The sequence below is a fragment of the Macaca mulatta genome, chromosome 10, assembly GCF_049350105.2.
Source record: "Macaca mulatta isolate MMU2019108-1 chromosome 10, T2T-MMU8v2.0, whole genome shotgun sequence".
Taxonomy (NCBI): Eukaryota; Metazoa; Chordata; class Mammalia; order Primates; family Cercopithecidae; genus Macaca; species Macaca mulatta.
Genome location: NC_133415.1, coordinates 6,141,971 through 6,168,915, shown reverse-complemented (window position 1 = coordinate 6,168,915; position 26,945 = coordinate 6,141,971). Strand labels below are relative to the sequence as shown.

General features: G+C 49.7%; 1 protein-coding gene across 14 annotated transcripts in view; it reads left to right on the top strand.

The window, feature by feature from the left end:
• Positions 1-1,717: 1,717 nt before the first annotated feature.
• FAM118A (family with sequence similarity 118 member A) overlaps positions 1,718-26,945 on the top strand; it is a 32,271-nt gene continuing 7,043 nt past the window's right edge. For 2 of the 14 annotated variants that reach the window (XM_077949336.1, XM_015150560.3), the window contains exons 1-6: positions 1,718-1,979; positions 14,171-14,226; positions 15,001-15,253; positions 19,323-19,544; positions 22,683-22,811; positions 24,521-24,806. In XM_077949336.1, coding sequence (XP_077805462.1) covers positions 14,180-14,226; positions 15,001-15,253; positions 19,323-19,544; positions 22,683-22,811; positions 24,521-24,806 — 937 coding nt within the window. In that variant the 5' untranslated portion in view covers positions 1,718-1,979; positions 14,171-14,179. Of the gene's footprint in view, positions 1,980-10,276; positions 10,478-10,603; positions 10,743-14,108; positions 14,227-14,997; positions 15,254-19,322; positions 19,545-22,682; positions 22,812-24,520; positions 24,807-26,945 lie in introns of those variants that run through there. The other 12 variants (XM_015150563.3, XM_015150557.3, XM_077949337.1 and 9 more) reach the window with 8 other exon arrangements.

Here is a 26,945-nt window from a genome sequence, read left to right as displayed (position 1 = left end):
TTTTTTCAGACAGAGTCTCGCTCTGTAGCACAGGCTGGAGTGCAGTGGCATGATCTCAGCTCACTGCAGACTCTGCCTCTTGGGTTCAAGTGATTCTCCTGCCTCAGCCTCTGGAGTAGCTGGGATTACAGGTGCCCGCCACCACGCCTGGCTAATTTTTGTATTTTTAGTAGAGACAAGGTTTCGCCATATTGCCCAGGCTGGTCTGGAACTCCTGACTTCAGGTGATCCACCCGCCTCGGCCTCCCAAAGTGCTGAGATTACAGGCATGAGCCACCGGCCTTTTTTTGCATTTAAATCGCACCTCCAGGGGTTAGGAAGCTGTATGCAGTGGTGGTTACTTGTGTAGGTCGAGGCATGGCACTACACAACCTCTTGGGCCTGAGCTTCCCCTTGTTAAATTGGAATAACAATGAAGACGCCTTCCTCATAGGGCTGTCCCAAAAACACCACGAAGAAACTCAGGCAGAGTCCTCAGGGAGTGCCTGATCCCACATACGGAGCACCCAGGGGTTGCCCTCTTCATCCCAGAGTCACAGTTCCCACAGTTTCCTGGACTCTGCCCCTTCCCAAAATATCACAGGCCGCTAACACAGCACTACCTTCTGTCACACCCTAGTCCTGGTGGGCTAGGATGGGGGAGATATTAACAGCCAACTTTAAAATCAGACAGAAAAAAAGGTGCTATGGAGACAGGAAGTAATAATTGACTCCAGCTTGGGCAGGGCAGGCTGGGAATAGGAAGTAGATTGGGGTCTTGTTTAGGTAAGAGAAAGACTTCAGTGGCAGACAAAGGAGGACTAATAAGATCGCTAGGGGGCCCGTGCCCAGCCAATCCACGCATATTCTCACTTAGGCCTTGCAATACCCCCAAGGCGGGTGCTAGGATCACATCCTTTACGGACGCGGAACCTGGGACAGGGATGCGCGAGTAGTCAGGGGGCCTCGCTAGATCGAACCTAAGCTGGGGAAGAGTATTTCTTGTATTTTTAGTAGAAATTCTCAGCCTCGGGGAAGAGTATTTCTTGATGAGGGAAGAGCACGGGGAAGACACTCACGCGCGCACAAACATGTGGGCGGCCGTGGTGTGCCCAGCGCCGTGCTGGCTTCTGGGGACTCCCAGTGTACAAGACGGATAAGGTACCCGGATGGGAAGTGGGAGCCAGTCACAAGCGCACCTAATTTCGGAGAGTGACAAGCACTCTGAAAAGAAAGAACGTAGGGCTGGGGAGGGGACTGGCCAATTTAAGCGGGCAGGAGTCTGTTGGGGGACGGAGACTAGCCTCAGGTCTAGGCCCGTCTTGGGTTGGGGACAGAAGCTGTGCCTAAGTGTGGTGCAGGATGCAACTGCAAAGGAGCGCTTCCGAACGCACTTGATGCTCGCCACGTCCCTGCAAAGTGCTCCCGCCCCCACTCTGTAGATAAGGAAACGCGACGCGCTGCTCGCCGGGCCAGGTGGGGGTGGGACGCTGACTCCCAGCCCAAGGCCTCCCCTGCGCCCCCGATTGCGCCTGCGCTGGAGTCCCCGGGGGCGTGGCCTCCCTGGTGGGCGGGACCGTGACCACCCAGGTGGGCGGTGCCAGTGGCTCTGGCGGCGGGGTTGGGCGCGCGTCCTGGCTCCGCCCTCTCCCGGGGAAGGGCCTCCGGCGGCGGCTTGGCCGTTGGTTTCGGGACGGAACGTTCACGCGGCGGGGGCGGGCGCGCGGGGGAAGGGTTTGCGGCGGCGCCGCTGCCGGCTAACGCGGAGGGGCGCCTGGAGGCGGCGTGGCGTCCGCTCGGGCTCCGACTCCGGTTCTGGCTCTGGCTCTGGCTCTCGCTTCTAGCTCGCGTGCCCGCGCAGTCCCCTCCCCGAGAACCATCCCCTTGCCCCGCCCAGCGTGAGGGGCGCGCGGCCGCCGAGAGACCCCGGAGGCGTAGCCGGCCGCGGAGGTGAAGAGTCGGGAGCGCGAGCTGGGACCAGCGTCTCGGAGGCGCCGCAGGTGAGGGGGCGGGGCGGGCCCGCGGGCATCTTCCTCAGGATCCGCCTCGGCCCCGGGGCCACCCCCAAGACTCCCTCTCAGCTCTTCCCCTGGAGCCCCTGCCCCCGAGACCCCCTCAGGATCCGCCTGCCCCTCCAGGCCCGCGAACCCTGAAACTCCCAAGATTTTCTCTGGACTCCGAGACCCCCTGAGGACCCCGGCCGCTAGTGGGCCCTGAGAACTGTTGGTTCCGGAAACTCTCGAGGTTCCCTTGAGACTTGCTTCCAGCAGCCTCCTCAGAAGCCCCCAGGCCCGGGGCATCTTCCTGGGGGGAGCCGTGGGTCCCAGTGTCCTTAGCCCCGCTAGACCTCGGGCCCCCGTGCCGCCCACCCTGAGGCTCCCTCTCCGACCTGATCTCAGGGCTAGGTGTCTCCAACTTGAGGTCCCTGGACCTGCCGGGCGTGGGTGGAAGTGTTCCTAGGGCTGGTGATAACTTAAGATGGTAACAGCGCGCCCGACGACCACCTCCTAAGCTGCGGTCCCCGCGCCTACAGGTGCAGGGCCGGGTTTAACTTTAAATGCTCTGCTGAGTCTCAGGTGACCGCACAGGACAGTCTATAGATCAGGAGACCTGAAGTGGCCGAGGGCGGCTGAACCGGGGAGGGAGTGAGTTAGGGCACATGGGGACGCTTTTAGGTTGTTTACTCCTCTTAATGTTTTCATTTAAGGAACTTTTTTTTTTTTTTTTTTTTGAATGCCTGATAGGCTTCAGGAATTGACACTGGAAATAGAGATGACACGGTCCCTGATGTCAGGGCCTAGGGACCCCGGGGCATAAGACAAGTAGGTCGGTTTTACCTGGAGGAAGCTGTGTCGCCGCTGACAGGGAACCCATCTGGGTGGGCATGGGACTCTGGGAAGGGGTGGGATTCTGGGGAAGGAGTGGGTGTTAAGGAGGGCGTTTAGGAGTCGTGGGGAGGAGGTGCTAAGTAGCAGGTGAGCTGATTCTTGAAGGTTGAGCTAGAGAAGTTTGCCAGGGTCGTTCCAGGCAAAGTTCCAGGGGACAGCCAGTATGTCACAAGGCAGAGAGGCTCTGCCATAGCACAGCACACAGTGTTGGAAGGCGGGAGGTGTGGCCGGAGCGCACCTAATGAAGGTGGCGTGGGAGTGAATGCTAACTGCAGAGAACCCAGCTTTGCACCCGGAGGCCCACCGTGCCCTTGGCCCTTTCTTGAACGACTGCCCCTGCCATTGTCCCGAGAAATGATCCAGCTGAGCTGAAGGAAGGTGGGAGGTGGTCGGGGGGAGAAGTGAGGGAAGTGTCTCAGTAGAGACCTGGAATGGGAGAAGCTGGCACTTTCGCAGAGTGCAGGGTTTGAGGTGGGAGCGACAAGAAGGAGGATGTGATTCTGAGAGCCAGTCAGGACCAAAGCATGCCCAGTTTAAGCTGAGTGGAGGGTTTGGTACTTCAAGGGAGTGGGTGACCATTGAAGGGCTTCGGGAGCAGAGGGGCGGGAGTTGGTGTGTTTTTCAAAGATCCATATGGCTGTGCTGGGGAGACTTTTTTGGAGGAAGCAAGACCCTATAAGAGATGGGGGTGACCTGGACCAAGGCGGTGGTAGTGGGGGACTGTGGCTTCCTGGAACAGGGCTAAGCTTCTGAAAGCCCAGGCGCAGAAGACTGGTTCCTCCTCTTTCCTGTCTGAGCCTGGGGACTGAACTTTTAAGTGAGGTTTTTGTCCTATTACCATAGGGCCTGTGGTCGTCTTAGTGCTTCAGGGTGACTGTGTGCATCACCATAGACTAATGACCACACAGGATGCAGTGGGGTAGGGTGAGTAGAGGTTGAGTCTCCGAGGTGGGCCAGGACCATGCTGGGCTAGGGGTCCTGAAGAGAACCCGTGTGTGGAAAAAACACCCAACGTGCTTTTTCTATTCTCTCACTCAACAACAATCAACAGAGTTGTCTTCTGTGACCAAATGTGGGGAGAGGTTTCTCCCTACCACTAAGTGGCCAATCGTTTGTGCAAGAGACGCCAACTGGGTATCTTCCAATTCAGTTCTGACACTGTCTACCTGGAGATAGCATCAAATCCCACAAGTTAAGGGCTCAGTCCCCAAGACTGCCCTCCACCCCTTTGGACACCAGTCACAAGCCTGGGCCTCTGGAACTTCTGATCCATCAGCTTCAAGTTGGGGTTCCCATGACCCTTCCTTAGGTTTGATTAATTTGCCGGTTGCGGTGGCTCATGCCTGTAATCCTAGCACTTTGGGAGGCTGAGGTGGGTGGATCACCTGAGGTCAGAAGTTTGAGACCAGCCTGGCCAACATGGCAGAACCCCATCTCTACTAAAAATACAAAAAATTAGCTGGGCATGGTGGTGTGCACCTGTAATCCCAGCTACTCAGGAGGCTGAGGCACGAGAATCCCTTGAACCTGGAAGGCTGAGGTTGCAGTGAGCAGAGATTGTGACACTGCACTCCAGCCTGGGAGATAGAGCAAGACTTTGTCTCAAAAAAAAAAAAAAACAAAAACATTGCTGTAGAACAGCTCACAAACACTCATGTTTACTGGTTTGTTATAAAAGATATTGCAAAGGACACAGATGAGAAGATGAATAGGGTGAGGCGTGGGGGATGTTGTGCAGCGCTTTCATGCCCTCCCCGGGTCATACCATCCTCCAAAAACCTCCACGTTTCTATTTCTCTCTCAGGAAGTTCTCAGAACCCGACCTTTTGGGCCTTTTATGGAGACTTCTAAAGCATGTAGGCATGCTTAATTAAACTGTTGGTCTTTGGTGATCAACAAAATCTTTAGCCCCCTCTTGCCTGGGTTAGTGGGTGGGGCTGAAAGTTCCAAGGATTTAATCCTGCCTTGGTCTTTCTGGTGATAAGCACCCTTCTGAAGCTATCCAGGGCCTGTCTGCGTCAGTCAGCTCATTAGCATACAAAATGACAGCACTTTGGAGATTCCAAGGATTCTAGGAGTAGTAAGACAGGAAACAGGATGAAGACCCAATAGAGATTTCAACAAAATGGAAAGCTGTTGGAGGGGAGACAAGTTCAGATGTGTCAGAAATTTCCCTCTGGCAACTATGTGGGACTAGAGGACTAGAGGGTCTGGAACTGGAAGCAGGTGCTTTTCAGTGTTAGACATGTCCTGAGGGCCTTTTTTTTTTTTTTTTTTTTTTTTTTTTTTGAGATGGAGTTTCGCTCTTGTCGCCAGGGCTGGAGTTCAATGGTACAGTCTCGGCTCACTGCAACCTCTGCCTGCCAGATTCAAGGAATTCTCCTGCCTCAGCCTCCCAAGTAGCTGGGATTACAGGTGCCCGTCACCTTGCCCAGCTAATTTTTTGTATTTTTAGTAGAGACGGGGTTTCACTATGTTGGCCAGGCTGGTCTCAAATTCCTGATCTCAGGGTGATCCACTCGCCTCGGCCTCCCAAACTGTGGGATTACAGGTGTGAGCCACCGTGCCCAGCCAAGTTGTTAAGGCTTTTAAGACTGTGGCAGACGGGGCCGGGCGGGGTGGCTCAAGCCTGTAATCCCAGCTACTCGGGAGGCTGAGGCAGGAGAATGGCATAAACCCGGGAGGCGGAGCTTGCAGTGAGCTGAGATCCAGCCACTGTACTCTAGCCTGGGCGACAGAGCCAGACTCAGTCTCAAAAAAAAAAAAAAAAAAGACTGCGTCCGACGGTATGGATTAAACAGATTAGGAAGAAAAATCTACAGGACTTGTTTGTTGAAGTCTTGAGTTAGGTGAGGGAGAGAGAGACTCTGGGATAACTGCACAGTGGAATTTCCTGTGGTAACCCAGATGTAAGGACTGCTGTCCAGTATTCACTGGCTGCTTGTGGCTGCCGACCACCAAAAATATGACTCATGTGACGGAGCTGTTTAATTTTATTTAATTAGCTTTATTTAATTTTAATTAAATCTAGGCCGCATTCCCCGTCACACATCTCGGGTGCAGTAGGAAGTACACTGTTCCAGGCTTTGTTCTTTTATTCCATTTAAAGCTTCCAGCAACCTTAGGAGGTATAAGATATTCTTTTCTTTGTAGAAAAGGTAAATAGTCTCAGGAATGAGTCCTTGCCCAGGTAGTAAGGATTTCAGCCAGTACTGATTTGTTGGCCAGGCTCTTGCTCCTATGTCCTAACTCCTTCCCCCAAGGAGCCTGCAGCGTCTCCTTGTCAGGAAAATGCCCTCCTCTTGAGTGGTGGCATTGTTCCTCCATGTGGCCCTCCTTATCTGTTCCCACCCCGCCAAGCTAACAGGGACAGTTAGGTGATAAGCACACTGTCCCGGGGCTGGTCTTTTTCCTGAGGCTGCTCTGCCTACTGCCTCATCTGTCTGCCTAATGGGAACTCTTTCAGCATTTCTGGGGAACGAAAAACTATAGAAAACAAAGCTCTGTGCCTTATTTGTAACAATTTGGTGGTACAGAGGTAGAAATGAGTGCCTTAAAGTGTTGGGGTCACAGTGGACCAGACAATGCCCGGGCCAGTGGGAAGAATATGGGACATGAGCCAGGAGTTACTCTATAGCTTGTTCCCAGCCCCGTGGGGGAAGTTGACGAAGTCACTGCTTCTCAGTCTCAATTTTCACTTCTGAAAAATTAGGGCATTTGGTTTCATGTAACCTTTAAGATCCTGCCCGCTCTGAAATTCTGTCATTTTAAATTTTGTTGAAGGTTTACCTTCTAGAACACGTCTTACGTATCCTTTCGAGGTGGGGTAAAGGCAGGTGGGTCCATAAGCCCCTGGCCTCTGTCTTGGCATGTTTTAACATTGGCTTGTTAAGTAACACGTTTATTTGAGTTAATGTGTCCCATCTGGTGGACAAACTGTATGTAAAACGTTGAATGTTTTAGTGGATGGCAGAGTTCCCTGTAAAATATCAGGTATATTTGTTTGCCATTTCAAGCTGCACTGATGTTAGGAGGGAAGGCGCAAGAATATGTAACACACAACTTGGGGCTGGCCTGTTGGAAAGGTTCGGTGCTGGCCTTGGCCAGGTTGTGGGTCATAGTCACCACCTCATTGGGTTACTGAGAGGGTTAACTGAGATAGTGCGTTAAAACGCTTAGCATTTTCCCTTGAATCTCTATTAAGGGCTGAAAAAGTGGCAGTAATTAATGTTGCTCTTTGAATTAATTTGTGACCAAGTTAAACTAAATTTGAATTAGATTGTTTTTCTAGTGGTAGGTTTTGCTGTTTTCCTGTATGTCCAAGCAGCTCTGTTTGGTGGGACTGGTTTCAGGAATCCAATTAACTTATTTCCATCGTTACAAAATAAGACATTTTTTCCATTAAGTTCAACGGAATAAAAAGTGATTGGTTAAGTGGAGTGCGTTCAGATTAAGGGTTCGTATTTTCTGTAAATTGAAGAAAATAACTCATCCTGAAGATCCCTTATTATTAGTAATGGCTGAAATTAAGTTTTACCAGAACCATGATTACATTGAAAGTAGTTGTGGTGACTGCTTTGGAAAAGTGCTGGCGTGAGGCGGTTGAGTAACAGATTGTGCGCTTTATTGAGCACCTTTCAGGTATGCGTCTCCCTTGCAAGTCTGCACCAGTCCAGTTGGTCCTGTGCATGTTGGAATCCCCATTTAAGAGACAGGTTTGGAGAAACAGGTTTAGAGAGGTCTACCTGGCTGGGGAAAGGGTGGCGTCTCCTTGTCTCCAGGTCCTGTGTTTTCTCCACCTTAGTCCTAATGCTGCTTCAGGTGGAGTTGTTGTGGTTTCGAGACTAAGCCTCTCCTTTGCAGTTCCAGAAGCTTAATTTTTTGCCCATTTGTGCCTTGTTTCCAGTGCAGGTGAACCTAGTCATGCTAATCACACTCACCTGTCAGCTAGGTCGCAGATGATTCATTTGTGGTTGGAAATATGATTGCCACATGTGCTTGAAGACTGTTGCTCAGTTGCTCGGTGATTTTTTTTTTTTTGAGATGGAGTCTTGCTCTGTTGCCCAGTGTGGAGTGCAGTGGCACGATCTCGGCTCACTGCAACCTCTGCCTTCCGGGTTCAAGCGATTCTCCCGTGTTAGCCTCCAGAGTAGCTGGGATTACAGGTGCGCACCACCACACCCGGCTAATTTTTGTATTTTTATTAGAGACACAGTTTTACCATGTTGACCAGGCTGGTCTCGAACTCCTGACTTCAGGTGATTCGGCCGCCTTGGCCTCCCAAAGTGCTGGGATTACAGGTGTGAGCCTCCACACCCAGCCTTGCTCAGTGATTTCTGTTGCCACACTCTTCCGCCTCTCCCAAGCCTACATGGGAGACCTGATTGCTGTGAAAAAGGAAGTTTGTGGGAATCGTATCTAGAATGAAGGGAGAGGAGGATATTAATGAGCAGGGTCTGGCCATTGAGCTTCCATGGCATGCAGTCATCTGTCATGCTGAGGGTCATGCTGGGAAGGGCTTGCTTGAAGGCTCCCCATCTTCCAGACCTGCCTTGGTATAGTCAGAATGCAGTGGATAGATTCTGGCCTCCTTTAAGGACATTCCAGTCCTTAAAATCCACCCTGGCTACACAGATGAAATTTAGTATTTCCAAGCCTCTTGTCTCCTGTCAGTAGCACATTTATAAATGGTTTCTTAGTGTGAGGCACAGTGGCAGTAGTAATATTGGAACTAATAGCCTACTGTGTTGCTGGGCTTTGCTCTAAGGGCTCAACATAAATCAACTCATTTGTAGTCACAGCGACTTTGTCTGACTTTCTTTGCAAATTCTGCGTTCATTTTTTTTATCACTCTGTGGGTTGACTACAGGTGAGTTAAAGGTCAGCATTCGGAAACTTTGCCGAATAAATGTGATACCACTCCTGTGTGAGATGGATGTAGTTTGAGCATATGTTTACTCTGAGTCCCTCTTGCTTCATTGTAATCAGATGCTGCTTGAACACTCTTTATCTCCCTGCTTTTTGAAACTGCTCAAAGCCCATGTGATCATCTGTTTATAGAAAGAAATTAAGCTTGGCTGGGTGCAGTGGCTCACACCTGTAATCCTAGCACTTTGGGAGGCTGAGGCAGGTGGATCGCTTGAGGTCAGGAGTTCGAGACTAGCCTCTGACCAACATGGTGAAACCTGTCTCTACTAAAAAACCACAAACTTATCCGGGCATGGTGGCGTGTGCCTGTAATCCCAGCTACTTGGAAGGCTGAGGCAGGAGAATTGCTTGAACCCAGGAGGTGAAGGTTGCAGTGAGCTGAGATTGTGCCATTGCACTCTAGCCTGGGCAACAAGAGCGAGACTCCGTCTCAAAAAAAAAAAAAAAAAAGTTTTCTTAAAGGATACTTTTGAGGATCCCACAATCTTGACACTTGCAGTTGATGGTTGTGCTTGTTAAGTGAAAATATAGCTTGTAATGGAAAGCGAGTAAGGTTTTTTTGTTATGCCACTTTTAATCATTACAGTTCTTGACACACATTCCCCTCTCCCCACAGACTGTCGTGATGTTGGTTCATTCGTCTGTCTGCTCTGTTTTCTTTGGCACTCTGGGCTTCTCCCTGTCCCACCAGGGTTTAGACAGCCACAGCCTATTTGCTAGCTCAGCGCCAGGCCCAGGCCCAGGTCCCGGCCCAGCAGGTTCTTCTGCCAGGCTCGCTGGGGTCACTCATACAGTTGTGGCCCAGGGCAGCCTTGCTTTTGTGTTGGTGGATGGTACCTCGGCTGCCCACCGAGTGGCAGGGCAGAGTTCCACTGGGACAGGCTCTGTGGTAAAGGGTGTGTCAGACTTGTACTTGCTTCCCATTATCCCATTTGCTGATATCTCAGTGGCCCGAAAGTCATGTGGCTAAGCCTGGAGTCTGTGAGGGGCTGTAGAAGGGTGTGGCTGCCAGCAGGCATGAGAGGGGCGGGGCCATTAACATCCTCCTACAGTAGGGTTGTGAGGTACTTTGTTTTACTGCCTGTAAATAACAAGTTCGATTTTGGTAGCTTATATTTTGCATTGAACTCTGTTTGATGAACGTTTATGTAGTGCTGGATGCCAGGGATTGAAGAATACGACCGTCTCTAGCTACTCTGTGCTAGTTTATAAAATGCTAGTGATCTCAAGTTCTAAGCAGATAGCATCCTGGTAAGACTTTGGCTTTGGATTAAAAAAGACAGGAACTGCTTATAAGAATCTCTGCTGGGGCCAGATTTTGCTTTCAGAAATGCTGATAGGTCCTTGAAAAAAGAGAAGGGTTGCTATGATGACTTGGCTCTGGGCCTGCAAACCATGCTGACGACATAGTCACCAAGGAAACCAAGAGATGCAGCGTCTGAAAGGCCTCCAAAGGGTTTTGTTACTGTTGTCTAGGATCTGATTGGCTTAGATGGTGTCTGGATGGGAGCAGAACCCTGGAGCTTGCTGTCCTGCTGAAACTTCGAGGACCTGGTGCTGAGTGCTTTGGAGATCACCTTACTTGGATTTTGATTTAAAAACAAGGGGGAGATTTAGGGTAATTTCTAGGTTATTGTGAGATTTGACTCTGATGTTTATGCTGCTGTAAAACAGGAAATGAGGTAATGTCTTTAAACATGTAGTGTGATAATGAACTGTAAATGTCTAAATATGGGCAACTGTGCAGTTGAGGTTGCAGAGTTACTGTGTTGAGTTTTTATATAATTGGGTACTTCCCATCTGCCTATTGAGGTTGAACTCCGTGTGGTTCTGTTTGAAATACTGTCTGAGGAGCCAGTACCAGACTTGCAGTTCAGGCTGAGAGAGAGGTTTGGAGCACTTAAGCCAGCCACAAACCACCCAGGAGTGCAAGCTGTGGCCTGTTATGTAAGTGTTAGGAATAGTGATACCTTGTTCTTTTGGGAAACTTTGAAATCACTTAATTTTGGAGTTAAATATAGCCTCAAAAGTTTAATTTGTTCATACTGTTTTTGAAGATGTGTAAATGCAATATTTAGGTTTTGAATTTGTAACCATAATCGCATATATATGGAGAATCAAAAGCAGTTGAACAGTAGTTGAAAGAACTAGAGGTAGATTTTGAAAGTTCTTTACTGTGGTAACAGTTTTGGGCATGTGGTTTTTTTAGGTCACTGGTTGACCAGTATGTGTTTAAAAAATATTCTAAAATGTCATGTACAGAAGGCTGAGCTAAACAAGCCCTTCTCATAGACAGGGAGGAGTAACTATTTGGAAGCGATGTGGATGATTTTGGGGGGGCAGGAGTGGGGGCACTTGGATTAGTCAGCTGATGAGCCCTATTATCATCCCCTTCCAAATAGGATTGAACAGGAGTGGCTCCTGAGTCCTGCCCCGCAGCAGGAGGCCAGGAAGGGAAGTGCCGGGCAGCCTCCTCCACAGGCCAGAGCCTGAGCTGTTGGACTCAGCAGTTCCAACTTTCAGAGCACTTTCATACAGAGGCCTGAGCTTTCCAAACTCAGCGCATTAGCAAGAATCCATGTTTTATAGTTGGTAAAACTGAGGATTGGTGAACAGTTAAATCAGTCATTGAAATCTCAGGGATGGGGTCCAGAGTTGCTTATATTATTAACATATGGTGGAGGGATTCTGTTACACAGTGGAGAAACTCAACATTTGTTACTTTCCTTAGAAAGTATCTAGTAGATTAAAAAAACAAAAACGATGAGTTTGATGATTGGTGTTAACTCCTCGGTGGGAAGAAGGGTCAGTGTTAGGGCCTGGACTGCCAGCCTTTCCCTGGGGCAGGTCACAGGCATCCGTGAGCCTGGCTTTCTTTGCCTGTGGACTGTGGTTTCTTGGCATTTGGGGGAAGGTCGCAGACATGTTTGGGAGTTGATGGAAGCTGTGAACTCTCCCTGGGAAAATGTATGCATGGACTTAGGCAGTTGTGTACATTTTCAGGGAATAACCAGGATCCCATTTAGCTCTGCGATCTAATGATGCTTATGGACTGATTAAGCCTTGTTTCCTTACCCTGGAAAATTACTTTTGATGGCCTGATTCTAGTGGCGGGGTGTGTGTGTGCGAGTGAAGAGTACACATGTGAAAAAGTGATTTTTCAGCCAGTCGCCGTGGATCACACCTGTAATCCCAGCACTTTGGGAGGCCGGGGCAGGCGGATCATGAGGTCAAAGATCGAGACCATCCTGGCTAACATGGTGAAATCCCATCTCTATTAAAAATACAAAAAATAGCCGGATGTGGTGGTGTGGGCCTGTGCCACTGCACTCCAGCCTGGCGACAGAGCGAGACTCCGTCTTAAAAAAAAAAAAAGGTAATTTTTCTTTTTCTTCCTTTCTTTCTTCTTTTCTTCTTCTCCTCCTCCTCCTCCTCCTTCTCCTCCTTCTCCTTCTCCTCCTCCTTCTCCTTCTTCTCCTTTTTTTCTTTTTCTTTTAAGACAGGGTCTCACTCTGCGGCCCAGGCTGGAGTGCAGTGGTACACTCGTGGTTCACTGCAGCCTCAGCCTCCTGGGCTCAGGTGATTTTACCATTTGGCCTTCCAAGTAGCTGGGGCTACAGATGAGCACCACCATGTTTGGCTAATTTTTGTACTTTTTGTAGAGATAGGGTTTCCCCATGATGTTGCCCAGGCTGGACTTGAACTTCTGGGCTCAAGGGATCCTCCCGCCGCAGCCTCCCAAAGTGCTGGGATTACAGATGTGAGCCACCGTACTCTGCCGAAGTAATTTTCAGTCAGTGCTGATTCGGATGTGGCAAAGCAAGCCCCGACGCGTGTTCTGCCTACCACTTTTCTGGAAAGCGGTTTGGTAGTGTGTGCTAAGATACTTTACAGTGTTCATACTCTCTAACTCAGCAGTTCTTCTCAGAAATCTCTCCTAAATAAGTAATTTCACAATATACAGGCTTTGTGCACCAAGTTGGTCGTCAGAGTGTTATACTGACGTTCTGCATGAGAGATGTGTCAGTAAGACACATACATGTACATTACACTGACATTTATGAATAGTTTTTAATAACATAAGGGAGATATATTTATTTTAATGCATGAAAGAGTAGGATATGCACTGTGTTCTCAAATGATGTCAACACTTTTGTTTGTTTGTTTATTTTTGAGACGGAGTCTTGCGCTGTTGCCCAGGCTGGAGTGCAGTGGCGTGATCTTCGCTCACTGCAACCTCCACCTCCTGGGTTCAAGATATTCTCCTGCCTCAGCCTCCCTTGTAAACAATTTTAAAAGAGAGTAGAGAGAATATATAAATGTTAACAGTTAATGCTCAGAGGCCATAGGATTAGAGGCAAAACTTTATTTTTCTGTCTTTTTCCTTGCTTACAGTAGGTATTATTTCTAGAATTGGGGTAAAATGTGATTTTGGAAAATTTTTATTTTTTATTTTTGAAACGAGGTCTCACTTTTGCCCAGGCTGGAGTGGCGTGACATGGCCACAGCTCCTTGCAGTCTCGACCTCCCAGGCTCAGGCGACCCACCCACCTCAGCCTTCCTAGTAGCTGGGACTACAGGCATGCACCACCATGCCTGGCAAATTTTTAAAAATTTTTTATAGAGACAGGATCTTGCTGTATTGCCCAGGCCGATCTTGAACTCCTGAGCTCAAGCAGTCCGCCTTGGCCTCCCAAAATGCTGGGATTACAAGCTGGGATTACCACATCTGGTCTGATTTTGGAAAAACTAAGGAATATGGAGATAGCTTGGTGATAGAGACCCAGATGGTTTGGGATTTCTATTTTTATATAAGGTAAGAATTGGCTTTTTACTTGGATGACTTCTTTCGACTGGATTTCAGTAAGGCTGAGGGGAGGACTGGTGCCTTGGAGCGGGTGCTGATGCTGAGAAAGGGCCATGCTCCAGCCCAGTGCTGTGCGCCTTAGAGCACTCGTTGGCTTCCTCTGCAAAACCACCTTTGGCTTCGCTTTGTTGTGCTGGTTACTGTGTTTTGCTTCTGTGATAAGTCATCTGTGTTCATGTGCACTGGAAATTCTTCTAGAGCGGTGTCCCAAGAGACAGCGAAACCCCCAGCCTGGAGCCCACGGGGCCCACCCCTCCATCTGCGCCTGTGTGTGCGTTTTCCAACAGCGAGAGTCCAGCTAGCCTGATGAGTCACGTGAGACGAGGAATGGTGGCTTAGGAAACATTTTGGATGTGTGTCATTTGCATATGACATTTTTCAGATATTCTAATTTAAATAAAGATCGAGGACCTTCGATTTTAATTCTAGCCTTAACTCTCTTCCAGGGTACAAATAAAAACTTTGACCTGGGAAATAGAAGTCATTTCTGACTAATTTTTCCCTTCAGAATTCACAGATGGATTCAGTGGAGAAGACAACAAATAGAAGTGAACAAAAATCCAGGTAATTAAAGACAGCTCTGCCTTCAGGCAGCTTCATTGACTTCATCTAGCAGCTGTCGGGAGTCTGCGTACCTGTTCTTTAGTACCTGCAAAGGCCAAAGTGAAATGGAAATACTGGGGCATGAGGGAACCTTGAGGGCCATTTTCCACCCTTGACTTCAATGTAAGGAACATTCCAGTAGGCAGTTTTCTGCCCAGTCTCCAAACCAAGCAACATGTCATTAGAGGGGTCACGTCTAGAACTGGCAGTGTCAGGCTTCCTCAGAAAGAACTCTTTGACTACAGATGGACAGCAGGCTGTGTTTGCTGTAAAGTGAAGCACGATAAAGAGGCACTTACTGTAGAATGGTTTGGGAATGGTGGGCGGCAGAAAACCAGCATTTGCCAGTAACTTTCTTATCCGTCACTGCAAGGAAGGGTCATTTTGTCATCATCATTTGTGTTCATAAGCTGTGTGCAGCTTCAAAGGAATGAAAATTGCTGAACTTCTGTTTCACAAATATGTATCACTTAAACATGAGCTTAACACTGGGCAACTTAAGATGCATGAGACACAGCTGTCCCACATCCTTTAAGGAATAAGGGTAGAACGTGAAATAAATACACGGAGAAGGATACACAGGCTGACTCCCCGCAGTGTAAGAGGGGACTCTGTGTGTGTGTGTGTGTGTGTGTGTGTACAGCACAAGGCCTGAACTCACAGAGAGTTCCAGACTTTGTGTTTGCAATGTTTCCGCTTTGACTTTCGTTCTCTCGCTTCCTTGTTTTCAAGTAGAAAGTTTTTAAAAAGCCTCATCCGGAAACAGCCTCAGGAGCTGCTCCTGGTTATTGGGACTGGTGTCAGTGCAGCAGTGGCCCCGGGAATCCCTGCCCTTTGCTCGTGGAGAAGCTGCATCGAGGCCGTCATTGAGGCTGCAGAGCAGCTGGAGGTGCTGCACCCCGGAGACGTCGCCGACTTCCGGAGGAAAGTGACAAAGGACCGGGACCTGTTGGTTGTCGCCCATGATCTGATCCGGAAGATGTCACCTGTAAGTGTCAGACAAGTACCTCTGGTTTCTTGGAGACAGCTTGGTTCTGCACCAGGCTGGATGAGTCTGTGAACCTAATGTTAAACTCTGCAGGCCTAACGCGTTCAGTGTTCAGCAGAGTCAGGCTGATGAGCCAGAAATCCTTGAGTCCATTGGAGTGTCGTCTTTTAAAATTGAGGGAATGCCAGGCACAGTGCAGTGTGGGGCTCCTAAAGTAACTCCTATTAAATAGAGCCTGACTGTGTGAGCTGGTCTCAGGGAGATGGTCCAGCTGCACTCAGTATGAACCTTGGGATTGTATGTTCACTTAGTAAAGGGATATCCCTTAGGCATGTTTGGTGTAAGCAGGCCGGCCATATTTCTTCAGATGACAAGTGCTTCCTAGAAAACATTTGAAGATGGGAGAAGTTCCAGCTTCTTTGTCTGCGGTGGAGATGATCTAGTCGAGAGGAGAAGCACTGATGATGCAGGAGCTATTCCTGAGTGAGGCCCTGGGGCCGATGGGTCTGGTGCAGGGGGAGGTGCGGCAGGCCATTGTTGTCCCAGGTCAGCCCAGGTGTGGGCATAAAGGCTGGGAAGCTGGACCCTGGCTGGGGCTCTTGGCAGGTGCTGTCTTCTTCTACTCTTGTATTTACTGAAGAGGCACAGTCACCATCTGAGAGGAGGAGATGTTGGAGGTTTGAACAGAGGAGAGAGCAGGGAAAAGAGAGCTGGTCACCAAGGAGAGTGGAGAGTTGAGGTTGACTGTGAAAAGAGACCTTAAACCACATGGCTTCATGTGAGCACCTTTATACTTCCCACCTGGAGACCCGGGTGGGCAGCCCGAGGAGAAAACGGTGGCTGGGCAGGGCTCCTCTTTGCTGGCTCTGCCACCCTCAGCAGGCAGCTTCTGTCTGGTGCTCTGTGGGCAGCTGTAAATGGCATGCGTGCGCAGGGAGTGCGTGCAGGAGGGAAGTGCGGGGAGGGGAGGAAGTGAGGGCTTCAAGGGCCGCCACCGAAGTCACATACACCACTTCTGTTTCATCTCATTGGCCAGTTTTACCTAGGGCTGCACCTAGCTTTGCCAGAGCTTGAGGAGTGTTTTTAGTTAGGTGACTCTGCCACACGTGGATGTTTTATTAATAAGGGACAACTCTCATCACAGGCCAGGAGTTGGAAATTTATGGCCTTGTTTGGGCCTGGTTTTACAAATGAGGTTCTGACAGGCAGCCACACCCTTTCATTTACTATAGTATGTGGCTGCTTTCATGCCTCCAGGCCGAGGTGAGTAGTTAAAAGAGAGACTTTATGGCCCACAAGACCTAAAATAGTTCCTCTCTGGCTCTTACAGACAACTTTTGCTCACCCTTCCTAGGAAGGAGAAGGGAGGAGTTGAAGGGAGGGCAGGGAAGGGTAGTGGGGTCGCTGGGCAGCTCTGAGGGCCCTCATTGTCCTTCACGTGAAGAGAGGCCGTTTGTCTAGAATGAGAATCGTTTGTCTTGAAAACAGATAGTTGAGCGTCATTCAGCTCTTCTGCTCACTTTTGCGTGTTTTTGAAAACCTCCATCAGGAAGTGTTGAGGTGAGGCCGTCGACACAGCTGTGTTGAGAGTTGGAGAACAGGCACGGAGGAAGCCGAGAGTTGGTTGCATCAGGAATTCCAGCAATGCCAGAGAAGGGCGAGGGGCTTGCAAGTGTATTTGGGGAAGTTGTAGTGATCCATTGTAGACTCTAAGCTGCTCAATGGAAGAAGGCAGGACAGCAGGGCAGCGAGTGACTGCTCGGTGGTAGTGGGGTCAGTAGCTCACGGGCCTCAGTGGGCTTGAAGTTTCCCTGGGAGCCAAGTGCTAGAGAGGTGGGCAGATGGGAGTGGTTGGACAGGGGAAGCTGGCCCAGAGGTTCTGGAAAGGATCCAGGTCTTGGTGATGATGAGGCCTGGGGGGCTGTGGTGTGGATGGCTGAGATGGGCCAGGACCATGGGAGAAGAGTGATGGGTGGAATTTAGAGGCCATGATCCCAGGAAGAATCATCCAAGTGGACGTGAGAATCACCCCAAATTACGACAGCACAGCTGGAGAGACTCCAGGGAGCCTGGAGCCAAGCCCTCACCTTCATCCGTGCAGGGAGTGCAGAGGAGCCCCCCGGGAGGGATCTCAGGGATGCGCAGAGCCAGGTCTCGGGTCGGGGAGAAGGTGAGTCTTCCCAGGAGAGGATGGAGATGTGGTGCTGGCTGACGGCAGACCCACTGGGGGCAGTGGGAGGGTTTGTGGGGGTGGGAGAGTCAGAAGGGCTGAGGCCATGAGTGGGAACCTGTGAGTCTTGGGTTTCTTGTGCCGGCCAAGCAACACGAACAGGCCCAGAGGGCGAGGGGAGGGATTGTGATGCCCAGGTGCCGAGGCAGAGGGTGATAGTGAGGCTGGGAGCCAGGCAGGGGGGACCCTGTGTCCTCCCAAGCCAGCCCCTGCCCCGCCTCTCTGTCCCCTCCAGCAAAGCTCTGCAGCATGGTTGCTGCATCTGCTGTTGCCAGCCCTTCTTTTTTCTCTTGAAGCCATGCCAGCCAGGCTTTGGCTCTCAAGGCCCCTTGGAGGCAGCTCCTGTCAAGGCCACCGGTGATCACTGAGGCTGCCTCTGGAGGCCAGGCCTCAGTCCTGATCCTCTTGTGTCTCTCAGAGTATATGCAGCACTACGGGCCGGGTGTGCTGGCTCATGCCTGTAATTCCAGCACTTTGGGAGGCCAAGGTGGGCGGATCACTTGAGGGCAGGAGTTCAAGATGAGCCTGGGCAACATGGCGAGACCTCGTCTGTACAACAAATAAAAAAAATTTTAGGCCGGGTACAGTGGCTCACGCCTGTAATCCCACAACTTTGTGAGGCTGAGGCAGATGGATCATCTGAGGTCAGGAGTTTGAGACCAGCCTGGCCAACATGGTGAAACCCCATCTCTACTAAAAATACAAAAATTAGCTGGGTGTGGTGGTGCACACCTGTAGTCCCAGCAACTTGGGAGGCTGAGGCAGGAGAATCGGGAGGGGAGGTTGCAGTGAGCCAAGATCACGCCACTGCACTCCATCCTGGGTGACAGCAAGACTGTTTCAAAAAAAAAAAAAAAATTAAAAAATTAACTAGGTGTTACGGCGTGCACCTGTAGTCACAGCTACTTGGAAGGCTGAGGTGGGAGGATCACTTGAGCCTGGGAGATCAAGGCTGCAGTGAGCCGTGATCGTGCCACTCACTGCACTCCAGCCTGGGTGACAGAGTGAGACTCTGTCTCAAAACATAAAATAATAAAATGAAAAATGAAATAATATAAAAAGATGAAATTATTATTATTAGTTTTAAATAGAGTGAGCTGGGTGTGGCAGTGGCACCTGTGGCCCTAGCTACTTGGGAGGCTTAGGTGGGAAGCTTGCTTGGGCCCAGGAGTTGGAGGCTGCAGTGAGCCATCCTGGTACCACTGTGCTCCAGCCTGGACAACAGTGCAAGGCCCTATCTCAAAAAAAAAAAAAAAAGAAAAGAAAAGAAACACTGCCTCCCACCTCACTGAAGGTGTCATGAAGACATGCTGTTTCATATGCCACCGAGAAAGAGAAAACTGGGACTCTGCAGGGAAAGCCAGAGTCTTTACCGTGGTCTTCAAGACCCAGGTCATCTGCTTCTGCTGCCGACCCTTCCCCTCACTCCTCTCCTGCCTCAGTGGCCTCTTGCTGACCTGGGATGTACCTGAGCCATAACCTCAGTGCTGTGGCCCTTGCTCTTCCCTCTGCTTAGAACATTTTCCATGAGCCCTCACCTCCTCAGGGCCCTGTTCAGATGCCCTCTTCTCAGAGAGGCTTCCCTAGTGCCTTGGTCCTGTCTACTCGCCCCCGACAGCGCCTGCCCCGTCTCTGCTGTGCTTTCCCATGGCAGCGTCACCGGTGGCGTGCTACACGTGTGCGTTGCCTGCCCCCTGCTCTGGAGTTTCAGTGCACTCTGTGAAGCCAGATTTTCTTTGTTTTCAGCTGCTGTATCTCTGGCACCCAGAACATGGCCTGCTTAGCTGCTCAGTAGTTAAGAGCTGATGTTTTTGTAACTGTCATTCCACCTTTTTGTAGCGCACAGGCGACACCAAGCCCAACTTCTTCCAGGACTGCCTGATGGAGGTGTTTGACAACCTGGAGCAGCACATCCAGAACCCTCTGGTGCTGCAGTCGATCCTCCGCCTGATGGACAGGGGCACCATGGTCCTGACCACCAACTACGACAACCTGCTGGAGATCTTTGGGCAGCAGCAGAGCAAGCCCATGGAGTCTCTGGACCTGAAGGACAAGACCAAGGTACGGGCTGGGGCTGCGGGCAGCCACCGGTGTGGGAGCTCTGTGGTTAGGAGCAGCTTTCACTCATAGCAGTGAATTAATAATGAAGTAGCCAGGCGTGGTGGTGCCTGCCCGCAGTCCCAGCTACTGGGGACACCAAGGTGGGAGGATTGCTTGAGCCCAGGAGTTCCAGACTGAAATGAGCTGTGATCATGCCACTTATTCCAGCCTGGGTGACAGAGCGAGACCCTTTCTCTTAAAAAAAAAAAGTAGGAATGGGAGGTGGCACACTGGCATCCTCCGGGATACTGTGCTCCATCGAAAAACAAGACGCTAGGACGTAAAAGGCTGAGCCGGCCTCCGCAGGGCAGCTGGGAACTGATGGGGCAGTGTTGCGTGCATCTCAGGACTTCTCTTTCCTGCTCTTATTTTGTGTTTTCAGAGACAGGGTCTTGCCCTGTCACGCAGGCTGGAGTGCGGTGGCACAATCATAACTCATACTGCACAGCAGCTTTGAACTTGCGGCTCAAGTAATCCTCCTGCCTCAGCCTCCCAGAGGGCTGGGGTGACAGGTGTAAGCCACCAGCTCTGCCCAACTTGCTCTTATTTTCTTTATGTGTTCTGTCCTGTAGGTATGTAAGCGTTTCTCATCTGCATTTATTCATTATGGTCATTTGAGGAAATGTGGACAGTAAAGAAAATAATAAAGAAAAGCAAAATCAGCCACAGTCCTATTACTGTGAATTTTTTTTAAACAAATTGCGATTGTAATATATGCAAAGATTTAATCCTGATTTTTTTCCTTTATATTATGGACTGTGATTATATTATAATTATATTAATATTATAAACTATATTACTATGTTCCTGTCATTAAGCATTTTTAAAAAGCATGATTTAAATGGCAATAAGATTATAATACTAAATTAAAATTGTTATCCTGCCTCTGTTGTTAGCGTATTAGGCCATTCTTACACTGCTATATAGGAAATACCTGAGGCCAGGTGTGGTGGCTCACGCCTGTAATCCCAGCACTTTGGGAGGCCAAGGCAGGTGGATCCCTTCAGGTCCAAGAGGTCGAGACCAGCCTGGCCAACATGGCAAAACCCCATCTCTACTAAAAATACAAAAATTAGCCAGGCATGGTGGCACGCACTTGCAATCCCAGCTACTCAGGAGGCTGAGGCAGGAGAATAGCTTGAACTGGGAGGCAGAGGTTGCAGTGAGCTGAGATCACTGCACTCCAGCCTGGGCAACAGAGTGAGACCCTGTCTCACAAAACAAAAGAAAAACAAAAAATTCCTGAGACTGGGTAATATATAAAGAAAAGAGCTGTAATTGGCTCACAGTTCCACAGCTGTCTAGGAAGCATAGCAGCGTCTGCTTCCGGGGAGGCCTCAGGAAGTTTCCAGGAGTGGCGGAAGGCAAAGTGGGAGCAGGCATGTCACATGGCAACAGAGAGAGTGGCAGGGGGGAGGTGCCACATGCTTTTAAGTGACCAGATTTCTCAAGAAGTCACTATCACGAAGATGGCAGCAAGCCATGAGGGATGATCCTGTCTCATGATCCAAGCACCTCCTGCCAGGCCCCACCTCCAGCACTGGGATCACAATGCAACATGAGACTTGGGTGGGGACAAAGGTCCAAACTGTATCAGTTAGCATGTATTTACAGTTACAAATAACACTACAGGGTCCTCATACTTTTATGTCCTATTTTCAAGGTCAATTCCTATAAGAGCTTTATGGTCAAAAGGTATGAATATTTTAAAGACTGATGATGTAAATTACCAAACTGTTTTCCAGAACGGGCGCCAGTTACACTCCTGGTAGCGGCTGTGTGTGGGAGTGTCCATTTCCTGTATCTTGCCAACACATGGTGTTATTAAAAAACAAAATGAAATATGCTTTGTCCATTTGATAGCTGAAAATTTTCAACATTGATTTCTTCTGTTACTAAAGGTTGAGCATAGTTTCACGTGACTATTGATATTTCTTTTGTGACACACTTGCGACTTTTCTGGGTCTGCTTATGTTATTCATAACTAACACTGCTGCCTGTGTTGTCTGGGCTGCCTTGTGAGGGAAGGCCCTGGCCCCGCTCTGTGTACGAAGAAACTGAATTACGCAGAGATGATGTCTCCTCCAGACGTCAGTGTCCGTGTGAGGGCTGGGCTCGGCTACAGCCCCTGGTCCCCTTCTGCACGGGGTGGTGGACGCAGGGGCAGGGCCGCCTGAGGGGAACGGGCAGGACCAAGGCACCCATTCCTGCCGGCAGTGCCATGAGGTGGACACCTGCTCTCTGCATCTCAGCCACACGGTCCCCACTGCTGAGGCTTGCTGTTGGAAACAGACAGACAGTTGCATAAACAGAACTGCCAGCTGGCTACCGCCCAGTGATAGCAGCAGGGCTGTGGGTGTCTGTGTCCCTTCCGCCTGCTGCTGCACGGGCCCCGGGTGCAGACAACTTGACAGTGACCTGATGGGCATCTTTATCAGGTCCTGTGTTCTGTATCTTGAACTGAAAGGAATGTACTTAGCTATCTGATAAACACTTTTCCCCATATATATATATATATATATATTTTTTTTTTTTCCTGGGTGTGTAGAAGTAATACAGAAATAGCAGTAATTAAAATATAACATATAACGTAGAAGTGAAAGTCCCCATAACCCAACTAAAGTAATCATTCTTAACAGTTTGCTGTAATCTCAAGTGTTAAAGACATTTTCTATGTAACTGTCTTTAAATAAGTTCCTTTTTTTTCCCCCCCCCAAGACGGGGTCTGACTTTGTTGCCCAGGCTGGTCTTGAGCTCCTGAACTCAAGTCTTGGCCTTGGCCTGAGTAGCTGGGATTATAGGCATGAGCCACCACGCCCAGCTAAAGAAGCTCTTTTGCTATCACGGAACCCGCATGACTGGCACTTAACAGCCGATCTTCTCTCAGGTTTGACAGGCGTAACTGTACTGTCGTAGGACGGGAATAACTAGGGCTCACAGCCGAGTTTCTCTTAGGTTTTGAAGGTGTAATTGTAAAGTGAAGCGTCTCTCTGATTCTTTCCAAGATAAGTTTAAAAACTATGGATCCAATTTCAGTATTTTCTTCTCTCTGTTTGAAACAGTTTGAGGATATGTTTGTCTTGGCTTGATGTTTGGTAGGTCCTTGAGTGGGCAAGAGGGCACATCAAGTACGGCGTCCTCCACATTCACGGCCTCTACACGGACCCCTGTGGGATGGTGCTGGACCCATCGGGGTATAAAGACGTCACTCAAGACGCAGAAGTCATGGTACGGCCCGTCCTAATTAGCATCGGTGCGTCCTCTGGGGGATTCCTGGTGGCCACTGGCCATTGGCTGCAGTCGAGTGGCTTCGCAGGCTCCAGGCGTCTGTGCCCTTCAGGTCGGCCCTTCACACAGTTGCTGAGAGAGGGGCCCCGTCTCTTGTCCTCATCTGTGTCTCTGGGATCCTGCATGGTGCCTCCATGTTGAGTAGATGCTTGGCGAACATTCGTTGGAGGAAGGAATCCATGATTGCTTTAAAAGCATAGATCTGCCCTTACCCTCTCCAGGAGCCCCAGCCATTTGGTAATTCTCATCTGCCCAGGTGTACAGTGGAACTCCTCAGCATGACATACAGGGCCCCGTGCAGTCTAGAATGTTGTCCTTATTCTTCCAGGCATCTTCTAGTCTGAAATTCTCTGCTCTCCTTCTTGTAGTTGCAAAGCTTCATTCTTGGCCTGGTGTAGTGGCTCACGCCTGTAATCCCAGCGCTTTGGTAGGCCAAGGCAGGAGGATCGCTTGAGTCCGGGAGGGAGAGGCTGCAGTGAGCTGGGATCACACCACTGTACTCCAGCCTGGGCAACAGAGCGATACTTCATTTCTAAAAATAAAAAATAAAAGTAAATAAAACTTCATTCTCTGTGAGGTTTTTATTTTTCTTAAATAGACAGGGTCTTGCTCTGTGGGCCAGACCGAAGTGCAGTGGCATGATTAAAGCTCACTGCTTCCTTGAACTCCTGGGCCCAAGGATCCTCCTGCCTTAGTCTCCCGAGTAGGTGGGACTGTAGGTGTGCGCCCCCACGCCCGGCTGTGAGGTCTTCTTGATGCCCTCGAATGAAGTGTGGAAAAGCTGTGCTTCTCTTAATCGCTGAGAGACTTGGTGTCTGTGGATTCACCCGCAGGCACACAGCTAGGTGCCCTGTTCCTCAGTGCTCAGCGCTGGGCTGGCGTCATGCCGTGACAGGTGTCAGCAGGATGAGTGACGAGGCAGATGCTTTTCAGTTACATCATTAATACTGCTTGGTTATAAGAAATGCCTGTGCTGAGATTGAGCCTCTCTGAGATATTTGGTTAGCTGAATTGGTGATTCCCTCCTGCCTGCCTAAGTGACCCCACGCAATCTGCTTTCTCTTTGCCCACCCGACCCCGTCAGTCACGGTCACTGATGCCCTCCCCAGCCCTGCCCTCATTTGTAAAACCACCCCTGCAAGAATTCCCACATACGACCCACTGAGGCCAACGTTAATTTCAGGGTGTTTTATGTGTGTAATTCTGAACTGAAAACATTTACTGTCCTCATTTGATGTTTTTTAGTAATTTAAAATTGTACCCAGTTTGAGAAAATTTGAGTTTGGTGACTTCCCTGGTGAGTGTGCAGAGTGGGCTGGCCTTGCTGTAAGGGGCGTGTGCACTGCCACCCACCTCGGCCAAGACCAGTTACCCTGGCTTAGGTGGGGACAGGCAGGCTCAGCCCGTGGTCTTTGCTGCCACGGGCTGCTGCTGTGAGGTGACCTGAGTGCCATGTCAGGAGAGGATACTGTCCTTCTAACTGTGTTCCTCAGTGTGGCCCTGGGAACGCCTGTCAGGGAGCAGTGATTTAAAAGCACACACATGTGACTCAGAGCAGTGATGTAAAAGCACAGGGATGTGACTTGGTTAGTCGTAAGCTCTTGCCGTCTTTCAAATGAGCACCCACTTTCTCCGTTGGCCTTTTCTAGGAAGTCCTCCAGAACTTATACCGCACGAAGTCCTTTCTGTTTGTGGGCTGTGGAGAGACCCTTCGTGATCAGATATTCCAGGCCCTCTTTCTTTACTCCGTGCCGAATAAGGTGGATTTGGAGCACTACATGCTGGTGCTGAAGGAGAATGAAGACCATTTCTTTAAGCATCAGGCAGATATGCTTCTGCACGGAATCAAAGTTGTATCCTACGGGGACTGTTTTGACCATTTTCCAGGATATGTGCAAGACCTTGCCACTCACATCTGCAAACAGCAAAGCCCAGGTATGGGATCTGGCTTCACTTTCCTTTTTCTTTTTGTTTTTTTTTTTTTTGAGATGGAGTCTCGCTCTTGTTGCCCAGGCTGGAGTGCAGTGGCGCCATCTTGGCTCACCACAACCTCCACCTCCCGGGTTCAAGGGATTCTCCTGCCTCAGCCCCCCGAGTAGCTGGGATTACAGGCATGTGCCACCACGCCCGGCTAGTTTTGTATTTTTAGTAGAGACGGGGTTTCACCATGCTGGTCAGGCTGGTCTCGCCCTCCTGAAGTGCTGGGATTCCAGGCATGAGCCGCCGCACCTGGCTGCCTTCGCTTTTCAAGTACGAAACTCACAGGGCTCTTCCAGTTGTTGCTCTCTCTCTCTTTTTGATGTAATTCACGTATCCAGAAAATTCACCAATCTTCCAGTTATTTTTAAAAACTGCATCTGTAATTTAAAATGAGAAGATTGGAGTAATTGGTGTCCTAGTGACAGTCTGTAACTAGAACTTTAACTTCAGGCTGGATGCGGTGGCTCATGCCTGTCATCCCAGTTTTTTGGGAGGCCAAGGCAGGAGGATTGCTTGAGCCCAGGAGTTTAAGACCAGCCTGGGCAACATAGGGAGACCTGGTCTCTACAAAAATGTTTTAAAAAATTAGCTGGGTTTGGGCTGGGCACGGTGGCTCACGCCTGTAATCTCAGCTCTTTGGGAGGCTGAGGCGGGTGGATCACGAGGCCAGGAGATTGAGACCATCCTGGCTTACTCGGTGAAACTCCGTATCTACTAAAAATACAAAAAACTAGTCGGGCGTGGTGGCGGGCGCCTGTAGTCCCAGCTACTCGGGTGGCTGAGGCAGGAGAATGGTGTGAACCCAGGAGGCGGAGCTTGCAGTGAGCCGAGATCGTGCCACTGCACTCCAGCCTGGGCCACAGAGCGAGACTCCGTCTCAAAAAAAAAAAAAAAAAGAAAGCTGGGTTTGGTGGTGGACATCTGTGATCCCAGCTACTCTGGGGGCTCAGGTGGGGGGATCTCTTGAGCCTGGGAGTTAGAGACTGCAGTGAGCTGTGGTCAGGCCACTGCATTCCAGCCTGGATGTCAGAGCAAGCCCTGTCTCCAAACACAAAACATAAAGTAACTTTGAAGTTTACAACTGTACCCATATGTATAGCTGGACACATTTATTCCTGTTTCAGGTTTCCTTAACCAAGAAAGAAAACTACCAGGCTAGCTTTATCAGTTGTGATACTTAACACTTGAAAGATGCAGATACCTCATATTTGTGTCCTGTCACTGCAGTTGAAAAGTTACAACTTCACAAGCACAACCTGATTTCATGATGAACACTTGACTTCTTTTTTCAAATGATGTATTTTCCCTGTTCTGAATGTCCCTGTTCTGAATGCAGCACCTCTTTTAAGTAGTGCTCCTTGGCCCTTTTCAGAAATTGCTCATCTATCAGGAATGACCAGGATAATTGAGAAATTTTAAAACTTGGTCATCTTGACATAAGGGAATTAATAGCTGCGAGTTTGGCATCATAAAACATTGATGATGGCAAGCTTGGAAAGGCCTGTGCTGGCTCATTTAATTGTAACAGGAAACCCAGGCACACTCACCATACACTGGAACCAGGTTAGCCACAGAGGCAGGTGTATGTATCCAGCTGTGAACTTGGAGACTAGAGAATGCACAGATAATCCAACAGCTCAGGTTTTTCTTGTTTTTTTAACCACTATCATTTCTTTTCAAAATTGCTAATAATTAGCAAAATGGACCAATGTAAGTTCCATTTCCATAAATAAAAGTATAATTCTTATTAAGGGCAGAAGAAAGGAGCTCCTGCTTGCCGTGTGTCACCCCCTACTAGGAGTTCCATATTCTTACCTTAGTTGGGTTTTCAGTGGCAGCACGCAGCGCCAGTAAGCAGATGATTTCGTAGACGAGACGAGTGGAGCTGGCACAGGCACACAACGTGCCCAGTTAGCGCCCAGACATTTTGAAGCTGGGATTGGGATCCTGGCCTGACTGCAGAGCAAAATACACCATTTGGTGCGTCCTGGCACCAGCCCAGTGCGTGGCTCTGCAGAGAGGCAGCGGGCTTTCCTCATGTCTGCCCCCGTCCGCCGCTTCTCATTCCACCCCCACACTCCCCGAAGAACAGGG